The sequence below is a fragment of the Oncorhynchus clarkii genome, chromosome 10, assembly GCF_045791955.1.
Source record: "Oncorhynchus clarkii lewisi isolate Uvic-CL-2024 chromosome 10, UVic_Ocla_1.0, whole genome shotgun sequence".
NCBI lineage: Eukaryota > Metazoa > Chordata > Actinopteri > Salmoniformes > Salmonidae > Oncorhynchus > Oncorhynchus clarkii.
In genome coordinates this window covers 38,492,068-38,503,023 of record NC_092156.1, presented here as the reverse complement: position 1 = coordinate 38,503,023, position 10,956 = coordinate 38,492,068, and the positions used below count along the sequence as shown (strand labels likewise).

Here is a 10,956-nt window from a genome sequence, read left to right as displayed (position 1 = left end):
GTTTATCATATAAAGCTCTTACGATACAACAAGATGAGACTGTGTTAGAAATCATTAGATTAGCTTCACTCAGGTTTCCTCACGTCCGCATGGTTCATTCTGTCCTTCCCTCTGTTCTGGTTGAGGATCAGTATCTTGACCGCCTGGAGCAGGACTCCCTGGCATCCTATGACCATTACCTGGGTTATACAGGCTGTGACCGAGGATGAGCTGCAGAAAACACTGGCCATGCTGTAGAATGAGAACAGGTGAGAGGTCACAAACCCTCATGTCCTTTTCATTTTATGAGTACCAAAGTCAGTACCAATCACACCCAAATAAAAATATTTCTGGCATCAGGGCCCAGTTTTTCAATGGTTATCTCTCTGGATTTTGCCTATCGGATAGGATTAAATGCATAGAAACAGAATGATTAGAACAGACAAATCATTGACTTTAATGGGAACTCCCGTTCTAATCATTCTATTTTTATGCATTTAATCCTATTCAATAGGCGAAATCCAGATAACTTTTGAAAAACCGGGCCCAGAGTATCTAATCATAATGGGTTTACCTCAGATCTAAGAAAGAAAACAAGTAGGTGGCCAGTACGATGCAGAAAACTTCAGTTAACTATTTACAGATAATATATACATAAATTAGGAGCCAATCAGCCTATAGTTTATATCAGTACGCACAACTACAACGTGTTTCGAGTACTACAAGAGTATTCTTCAGGCAGTGTTTACCTTAGATCTGCCATCATATCAGAGCACAGTTGTAGACATAAAACACAAAGTACCTTGGGTCACAAAAGTGTAATTCCCCCCAAGGTACTGCAGGGGGAGTACTGACATCTAGAGTGGCAGCATGCTGTGGCCAGGCCTGACCACATCTGAGGGAGGGCTCTGTGGAGCAGTAGGACTACCAGAACCAGGCCTTGCTGGCTGAGGCCAGGGACCTGAGGTACCATCAGGGCAGGCTGGAAACCTGCATGCAGATCCTGGAGTACCCCAACAAGGAGCTAGAGTCAGCTCCACCGCCTAAGGGAGATTCTACAACAGGGAGTCCCAGTCAGAGGTTAGCAGTCTTATCCACATGAAGGTGCATCCTTTTATTTCCTCATGATATTAGTATATGTTTAGAGAGAGAGGATTCCAAGGACAATGTATCGACTGGAACCCCATCATCAGTGTTACAAAGAGACCAGCTGGGGAGACAGCTAAGCACAGAAGCCAGCAACACTGAACCCCCAGGTAACATAGTACGCTCGTTTGATATGAGGATTAACTGTCAAAAGGCATTAGGGGCCTGTCTAAAAGGGAGCCCTCATGCCTTTGTTTTCCCTCTGTGTAAGCAGGACCGGCCTTAGGCTGGATCACAATGCTCCAGCTCCATCACCTTCAACAGGCCATTGAGCAACTGAAGAACGTCTTTCCCTTACACGGATCCCAAACCGGCTGCGCGCGTGCGCCATCGTGCATAAATGTATTTTGTCTCCCCACACAACGCGATCATGACACGCAGGTTAATATATCAAAACAAACTCAACCAATTATATTAATTTGGGGACAGGTCGAAAAGCATTAAACATTTATGGCAATTTAGCTAATTAGCTTACACTTGCTAGCTAATTTGTCCTATTTAGCTAGCTTGCTGTTGCTAGCTAATTTGTCCTGGGATATAAACATTGAGTTGTTATTTTACCTGAAATGCACAAGGTCCTCTACTCCGCCATTTAATTCACACATAAAACGGTCAACTGAATAATTTCTAGTTATCTCTCTTCCTTCTAGGGTTTTTCTTCTCGACTTTATATTGCGATTGGCAATTTTAATAAATTAGGTGCATTACCGCCACTGACCTCGTTTGTCTTTCAGTTACCTACGTGGGTATAACCAATGAGGAGATGGCACGTGGGTACCTGCTTCTATAAACTAATGAGATGGGAGAGGCAGGACTTGCAGCGCGATCTGTGTCAGAAATAGAACTAATTTCTATTTTAGCCCTTGGCAATGCAGACGCTCGTTGGAGCGCACAAGCAGTGTGGGTGCAATAATTGAATAACATAGATTTCTACATTTATTTTGCAACACATGCGACACGAGCGGTGTGGTCAGCCTGTTAGAGAGAGAACTGTGAGTTACCTTTCAGTCAACTTTCGTACAACATACTATGGGGAGTCGCTCTCTCGTGACTTCGGTTGAAGCATCTACAATCACGCCAGACAAGGCCAATGAAATCCGCACCTCGCTGGAAGCCCCGCCTTCCACAGGTGATAAGCGTGAGGCTTGGATTCATTCCTTCAATTATTCCACATTTCACCTCTCAGGGCTGTAACCAGGGTTTGAGTTTTAGGGAGGTCCAGAAGGGGGCTCCCATGACATTTTCTGAAAGTTGAAGCTCATTTTATGCATTTCTATAAAATAAAATAAAAATTAAATGCTATTTGGAGAACAGCAAAAACAAGCAAAAATGACCCCAGCCATTATCACCTTGGCTGCTGTAGGTTAATTCACCTCAGTCGCTCTACAAACACATAGCCTATTAGCTATACAATTCTAATGTTATATCCCTGAAAGGGGATATATTATTTCTCCAGTACACTATAAATACTACAGTAATATCTGCAAAAACTCTACAGTAAATACTACAGTATACTACAGTCTGCAAAAACAACACATAAATACTACAGTATACTACAATCTGCAAAAACACTACACTAAATGCATTATACTAGAATCTGCAAAAACACTACATTAATTACTATACTTTATACTACATTTATATTACTACAGTATTCATACTATAGTCAACTATAAGTACTACAGTAAATACTACAGTGAATACTACAATATTTATACCACAGTATAATATAGTATTTTTTTTTGTTGAAGCACCTTTGGCAGCGATTATAGCCTTGGGTCTTCTTGGGAATGACGCTACAAGCTTGGCACACCTGTACTTTCTCCCATTCTTTTCTGCAGATCCTCTCAAGCTCTGTTAGGTTGGATGGGGTGTTTTGCTGCACAGCTATTTTCAGGTCTCTCCAGAGCTAAGCAATCGGGGGAGACGGGCCTTGGTCAGGGAGGTGACCAAGAACCCGATGGTCACTCTGACAGAGCTCTAGAGTGCCTCTGTCGAGATGGGAGAACTTTCCAGAAAAACAATCATCTCTGCGGCACAGATGAAACCTACGGCGAAGCACGGTGGTGGCAGCATCGTGCTATGGGGATTATGTTCAGGGGAAGGGACTGGGAGACTAGTCAGGGTCGAGGGAAAGATGAACGGAGCAAAGTACTAAGTGATCCTTGATGAAAACCTGCTCCAGAGAGCTCAGGACCTCAGACTGGTGCGAAGGTTCACTTTCCAACAGGACAATGACCCTAAGAACATAGCCAAGACAACTCAGGAGTGGCTTCGGGACAAGTCTCTGAATGTCCTTGAGTGGCCCAGCCAGAGCCCGGACTTGAACCCGATCGAACATCTCTGGAGAGACCTGAAAATAGCTGTGCAGTGACGCTCCCCATCCAACCTGACAGAGCTTGAAAGGATTTGCAGAGAAGAATGGGAGAAACTCCCCAAACAGAGGTGTGCCAAGTATGTAGCGTCATACCCAATAAGAATCAAGGCTGTAATCGCTGCCAAAGGTGCTTAAACAAAGTACTGAGTAAAGGGTCTGAATACTTATGTAAATGTGATATTTCAGTTTTTTATTTTATTAAAATTTGCGAAAATTTCTAAAAACCTGTTTTTGCTTTGTCATTATGGGGTTATGTGTGTAGATTGATGAGGGAACAAAAACGATTGAAATAATTTTAGAATAAGGCTGTAACGTAACAAAAATTTGAAAAAGTCAAGGGGTCCGAATACTTTCTGAAGGCATTGTATATATTGGAATAAATAAAAAAGTATACGGACCAAAAATTGACAGCTGCGCCATACAGGTTGCAAAATAATTGGGAGATTTTCAATGTACTGATTCCATGACACGTGGTCTATGAACTGAGGTCACAAAACGACGCTGGATTAAAACACGTAGTTTTTAAATTTAAATTATCATACAACATTTTTGCAACTAATACAATTTTATATATATATGATATATATTCAGATTTTGCTGCGAAGATAATATTTAGATCACTATATATGTAGCTTGTTTTCGGTCACAGGTTCAGAAATGGCAGAAACATTTGTACATTTACTTGAAGCTAACTCTGAAAATAGCACTGCTGGGTGATATGAAGTCATAGTAAATTGATCAATAATATAATAATAATCTTAGCAAAGGTGTTTATCTTTCATTTGCAATCTGTAAAAACTATGAGAATAGAAAGGTTCAGAACTTTTGTGAAACATCACAGCACAGTGGAAAAATATATGGCAGCTAGAAATCAAAACTGGATATTCTTCAGAAATAGATGGGAGGGGTTGAGGGTAGCTGAAGGCTGGGACTAAAAACAAACAAGATAACTAATGTAAGATATACTATCCATGAAATGTATGTAGTATGTATATGCTGGAAGTGGAGGTCTACGTATTGTTGTCCATTAGTTTAGGGGAGGGGTGTATTATGGGATGTTGCAAGAACATTCATGTGTCTAGTTTTCTGAGAGTTAGGGAGTGAACGTTACTTATAATAAGGGTTACATGGAGAATATCCATTGCAGTGTGTAATGCAGCCTAGTTGTATTTACACCATCGCGGCAGCTATTTTAGAAACATAACCTTGCTCTGTGCTTCTCCAAGCATGCACTTTGTAGCCTATAGCTTATTAGGGTTAGGGTTATGGATCATTTGATTGAGACCACACTAATAGCCTTTAGGCGCACTTGATATTGTGCATCCAGCGGAGAATCAGAGATGAGGGGCGGCATCAGGCACACATCGATATATAGCAACTAATTCTAAAACACTGAGAAATATTGAAATTACATGACCCTCCCCTGGACTAGATTTAGTAAATACAAACCCTCCCCTTGAAATTGAAAAACATGACCCTCCCCCATGTAACCATTCTGTACATGTTGATTCATCCTTTAGGAGAATATTTCATCAATGTCACATCAAACATGGTGGCCATGTTCTCAGAACATAATATGTTTAGTTCTAGACACGTTTGATGGGATGTTGAAAGAACATTCATGTGTCCAGTTTTCCCACCAAACATTTTACCTTTATTTAACTAGGCAAGTCAGTTAAGAACAAATTATTATTTTCAATGACGGCCTAGGAACAGTGGGTTAGGGGCCTGTTCAGGGGCAGAACGACAGATGTCAGCTCAGGGATTTGAACTTGCAACCTTCCGGTTACTAGTCCAACTCTCTAACCATTAGGCTACCCTGCCGCCCAACATACTCAGAACATGGTTGACATGTTCTCAGAATGTAATATACTGTACTACACAAAACGTTCTCCCCCCAAAATAAATGTCATTACATATCACAACTTGCTACTGTTGCCAAGCCCATCAGGGCTCTGATCCATTCATATATCTTTGTTTGGCAAGGTAAGGGATACTCACACACACAGTGCTTTTAACATAGTGTTTTCAACTTACATGACACTTTGACTTACATGATTACATTGTGCATGTTCATATATACAGTAATTATTATTCAACATGTCCTCACCTGGGATTTGGACTCACAACCTCTTGGTTCACAGCATTTAGATATTTCTGCTATGCCACCATGTCTGTGTCAGTTATCAGTTAATTTGACTATTCTCTCTTCATTGACTTTACATTCCAACAATTTAAGGGCTTTCGGTATAGTTGTCTAATGTTGGTGGGGCATATTAACCAGTTTTAATTATACTCCTGAATCTCTATGATCAATAAAGGTTTTTCTTGAGTATAGTTTTAATTTTCTTAAGTGCATTCATCCTATTGCTTACTCCTATCAAGATGTTTCAGATCTACACAAGTACCAAGGGAGGAGGGGTTAGGTTTTCTTCTGGCCAGTGCCTAACTATACTGGCCCAATAAGCACATGCCCTAGAGATATCCCTTATTGGACAGTAGTTAGGGTGTTTGTCATTGGTGCTGGTGGCCTGCGTTCAATACCCACTAGAAGAGTCACCCTACTCTCAGATTCTTAGCAATATATGTTAACGTCATTATATGGCATAAATTACAACACACCTATCTGTTCTAAGTAAAATGAGTTTCACATTGAAAGATGTGAATCGGTAGAATTCTATATAGCTGAGCATACACACCACATACCATGTAGAACAAACGTGTCTCATTAGGAATCACATCAGCTCTCATCATTGCATTGTTATCTGTAACATTCTTAAATTATTGCTGAAACATGGCCCAGGAGTTAGTGTTGCTTCTGATAGAAACATACCCAGATCATGGTTGCCATATTCTCAGAATATCAAAAATGTGTTTACTTCGAGTAGCATGTCTGTACTTTCTCACATTTGCACTTTTAGCAATGAGGATGCCAGTTATGCAAAAACATTACACAACAAAGTTCCAAAAACAGATTCTGTTCCAAAAAGTGATTCTGTTCCAAAAATAGAATCACTCGGGACCAGTGTTGTGTAATATATTACTTACATGAGTAACGGAGTAATTAATATAAGTTCCTGTCTTTAAATATTGTAATATTAGTTACTTTTTCAAGTAACCCGTGTATTACTTTGAAGTATATCTCTACTGCCGTGTTATATACAGTATACATGTTTAATGCCTTGTCTCATGGTAACGGAATTCATGCTGTAGGCTAACTTGTTTCCAATAAGAAACAAGTTACAAGAAAGATGTCAGGAAAAGATGGCAGCTGTGTTACCCTGCTAAATCTTTTCCTTCTGGAAATGCTCCCATTATTTTTTGTTAATCGAGGAGATCAGTCAAATACAAACTCTGGAAAGGCAGCATTGATCTCTTCGTCCGGAAACACCACATCAAACTTGAAAAAACATCTGGAGGTCGTGCACAAAGCTGGTAGCCAAAGTTCTAGAAATGTGTGAAATAGGAGAAATCTACACTGAGTGTACAAAACATTAGAAACACCTTCCTAATATTGAGTTGCACCCCCTTTTGCCCTCAGAACAGCCTCAATTTGTCGGGGCATGGACTCTTCAAGGTGTCGAAAGCATTCAATGGGGATGCTGGCCAATGTTGACTCCAATGGTTCCCACTGTTGTGTCAAGTTGTCTGGATGTCCTTTGGGTGGTGGACACACAGAACTACTAAGCGTGAAAAACCCAATTCTTGACACACTCAAACCGGTGCGCCTTCCACCTAGTACCATACCCCGTTCAAAAGCACCCTCTGAATGGCACACAATCCATGTCTCAAAGCCTGTCACCTCCCCTTCATCTCCACTGATTAAAGTGTATTTAACAGGTGTCACCAATAAGGGAACATAGACTGACCATGTGAATCCAAGGGAAATGTTTTGTACACTCAGTGTATTGGTCTGGATACCTATAAATTATTAATATAATATATATACCAAACATTATTAAGATCTGATTATTTGAACGTGTATTCACTTCACTTGATTTGTGAAATGTGTAAAATAAAAATAAAAATTGACCTCGTGTGTCCAAAGACTATATAGAAACAGCTGTAGTTCAAACAACAATGAGTTGAATCATATTTGGCACAGGTACAATACTATATGCTTTTAAACAAATACATTCTGAAAAGTATTTTAAAATACATATGCTGAAGTCATTTTAATGATTTTTTAAAAATGTTCTCAAAGTCCCAACTTTGATTGGCAGTGGAAGTATGATAGATAATGACAATCTTAATATTTCAATGTAGCCTGTGTAGACACTTGTACTATGTTGACACCAAATGTCATGCAATAACACCAAACATAATTTGTTCAGTGGTGCATTTTAATATTGTATTAATTACCGTACCCTGGCGTGAATGGGTTAATGCACATTGAAATGAATAAACAGGCTAATGATGATAATCATGACCCCGTTTTACAAAATCTGTCTAACGTTACTGGATGGAAATCTGATGTGCTGTTTTATGGTATCAGGCCAGTACTATTGGTACCATATACTATATATGTTGACGTAATATTTCATGATGTTGATATTTTTTACATTTTCAATAATTAATAAATTCATAATTCAATGTTTCTAACATAATTATTTTCCACATTAGTACATTTCCACATGCAGTTATCCATGTCAATATTACATATTCTAGTCTCTCAGTAATGGTTTCAGTAAATGAAAGTCAGATTCCATTGTCACAATGTAGGCTTACAAGTCGTTTCTTCATTCTTACATCTGTGGACTGGAAACAGCCATAAAAATTACTTACCTGTAACAAAGATGGTTTAGTATGGGTTTAGAAACTCTGTACCTGTAATTTCCATTAAATTATTTTCTCTTCTGCTAGGCGGACTTAATCCACAGGACGTCACTATTGTATTGCACAGATCTCTTCTGTCCAGCTCACTCACGTATTTCCGGTTTCATCTACATGCGGTCTCCTGACTTATTTTTCTTCCTTTGACCTCCTGCATCAAGAGTGTGCAGTCATGGTACGTTTTCGCTACCAATTGCTAATTTGTAACCCACAACTATTTAAAATATGTATTTAAGCTAGTTTATATTGTATGTAGGAGATAATGTGTTGCAACTATTGTTCTCCCTCCCGTTTCATACGAGCCAGTTGGTTGTGGCCCTAGAGCGTATTAACAGGAATTGGCTAGCGAACGTTAGCTAAGCAAACACTTCCAATGCAATGTGGTTAAGCTACTTGGCAACTAGCTAACGTTACTGAAATTGCTAGAACGCAACGGGGCACATGTTAAATCGGAGAGAAGCCTTCACTATAGTATCTTTGGTACAGTCATTTACTTATTTTTGTATAATTTATCTAGGTAAACGTACCGAAGACCCGCAGGACTTATTGCAAGAAATGTAAGAAACATCAAACTCACAAAGTTACCCAGTACAAGAAGGGGAAGGATTCTCTGTATGCACAGGGTAAGTTTGCTATAGTCTCATCTGCATTTTGTTTCCACTCACTACCACATATGGTACTGAGAGGAAGCCCAGTGGCAGGCAGTGGGAGGAGAAGGATTTTGGCTGACATTCTGAAAATTCTCATCCATAAAACATTTGACTTGAATAGTTAGTTATCTGTTCCCACAACTATAATATGTTATGAACAGAGTCGACAACATTTTGTGGACTTTACCTTTTGCCAAAGTAAAAAATAATTTTAAAAAGTGTTATTTAGAAGTGCTAAGGTAAATTGAGTTATTGCACATGCACCTCACAGGGTAGGCAGTCCCTAACGGATATATGCAGATACATGCTAGTAAGGGCCAGTAGGATCTCGCTAGCTTGTGCTTGGCTCTGCCCTCCTTGCATGATATGACTAATTTGTTCCCATTGGAAACGACAGGCTGTGGTCTATCTTGGTTTAGTTAGAATAAATCTTTGGTCTAAAGTTACTTCCCTTTCTTGTCTGCTTGAACATTCACATGTATTATGTGTGGTATCTACCTTGGCATGCATTTATCAGGTAACTGTCTTTCAGGCAAAAGGAGATATGACAGAAAGCAATCTGGTTATGGTGGCCAGACCAAGCCTATTTTCAGGAAGAAGGTATGGAAGAATCATAATGGGAAAATATTTACAAATTCACCTTGTCTTCCCCTCCTACAGATGGGACGTGTTTGTTTGCAAATTGCCACTGTCTTCGGGTTTAGTCTCCATGTCAATACTCAGTCTATTAGTCAGCACACATCATTTCCATCTTTTTATGTTACTTGCTCAAACCCTTGTGATTTCTCCTGCAGGCTAAAACTACAAAGAAAATCGTGTTGAGGCTGGAGTGTGTGGAGCCCAACTGTCGGCAAAAGAGAATGGTGCCCATCAAGAGATGCAAACACTTTGAACTGGGAGGCGACAAGAAGAGAAAGGTAAGCATACTGGTTCTCCCCAGTTTTGAGAGCCAGCAAACTTGGCTTCTACTCGAAGCCTAATGGCAAGCCAGAGCATTGTTTGGAAATAAGGCAGTAGGCAGACAGTGGTGTTAATGAGATTGAGTTCATGGGTGGTAATTTGAATTTCTTTGCAACAATCTGAAATACCAATTTCTTATGTATTTTTTTCCTCACTCTTTCAGGGCCAGGTCATCCAGTTTTGAGCTCTCTTTTCTTGGGTCACTTGTCAATAAAATATGTATTCTAACTGTACCTGAACTTGTACTGTATTTACTGTCAGTTAATAAACCTTTATGCGTTGAAACATTGGAACCAATCAGATAAGGGATCTTGAGTTGTCTGGCACATGTAGTTACACATTAAAGGTGCAATATGCAGAAATTGCGCTACCATTTCCTGGTTGCTAAAATTTGAAAAGTTTGCCTAATTTCATTTTGACGAATCATTGTACCATAACTGAAATGTGTTTTCCATAACCTAAAATATTGTATTTTCAGCTGTTTGAAGCTGGTACAGAAAAATGAAACTTAAGATCGGGAAGCATAGAAATAGCACACATAAAACTGATCTACTGCTTCTTAGACCTGTTTTCAATGAGAGTGACTGATCTATAACTCACATTTCTGTGAAATTTGGTCAGGTTGCCCAATAAAATAGATTGCAGCATTAAATGTGTCTAGTGAAGCTTGGGGATGATACCTTCGCCCGAATTGACTTTCAATGGTGTGAAGCAAATGCTACATAGTCATCTTGCTTGGGGGCAGAATGTTTAGTTGTTAAATACCTCTGAAGGAAAACAAACTAGATAATGCCTATGTATTATTCAGTGTTTCTAATGGAATAGTTGTGGATTTTACATTGACTCGGGAAGATGTACGCTTCATCCTGAACTTTCATTCCCCTCTTATGTATGTTTTCATTCACTGACTTATAAATAAATACTTCCTCAATGGAAGCAAGCTTAGAAACATTGAGACATCTGCATGAATTTGTAGTGGTGACAACAGCCATGGTTTTATATGTAAACAAA

At 39.4% G+C, this 10,956-nt stretch overlaps 1 protein-coding gene across 1 annotated transcript; it reads left to right on the top strand.

The window, feature by feature from the left end:
* Positions 1-8,425: 8,425 nt before the first annotated feature.
* LOC139418442 (large ribosomal subunit protein eL42) lies at positions 8,426-10,178 on the top strand. Its single transcript, XM_071167866.1, has 5 exons — positions 8,426-8,510; positions 8,853-8,958; positions 9,518-9,585; positions 9,780-9,902; positions 10,109-10,178. The coding sequence occupies exons 1-5, from the start codon at positions 8,508-8,510 to the stop codon at positions 10,127-10,129; spliced, it is 321 nt and encodes a 106-aa protein (XP_071023967.1). The 5' UTR covers positions 8,426-8,507; the 3' UTR covers positions 10,130-10,178.
* The last annotated feature ends 778 nt before the right edge of the window (positions 10,179-10,956 follow it).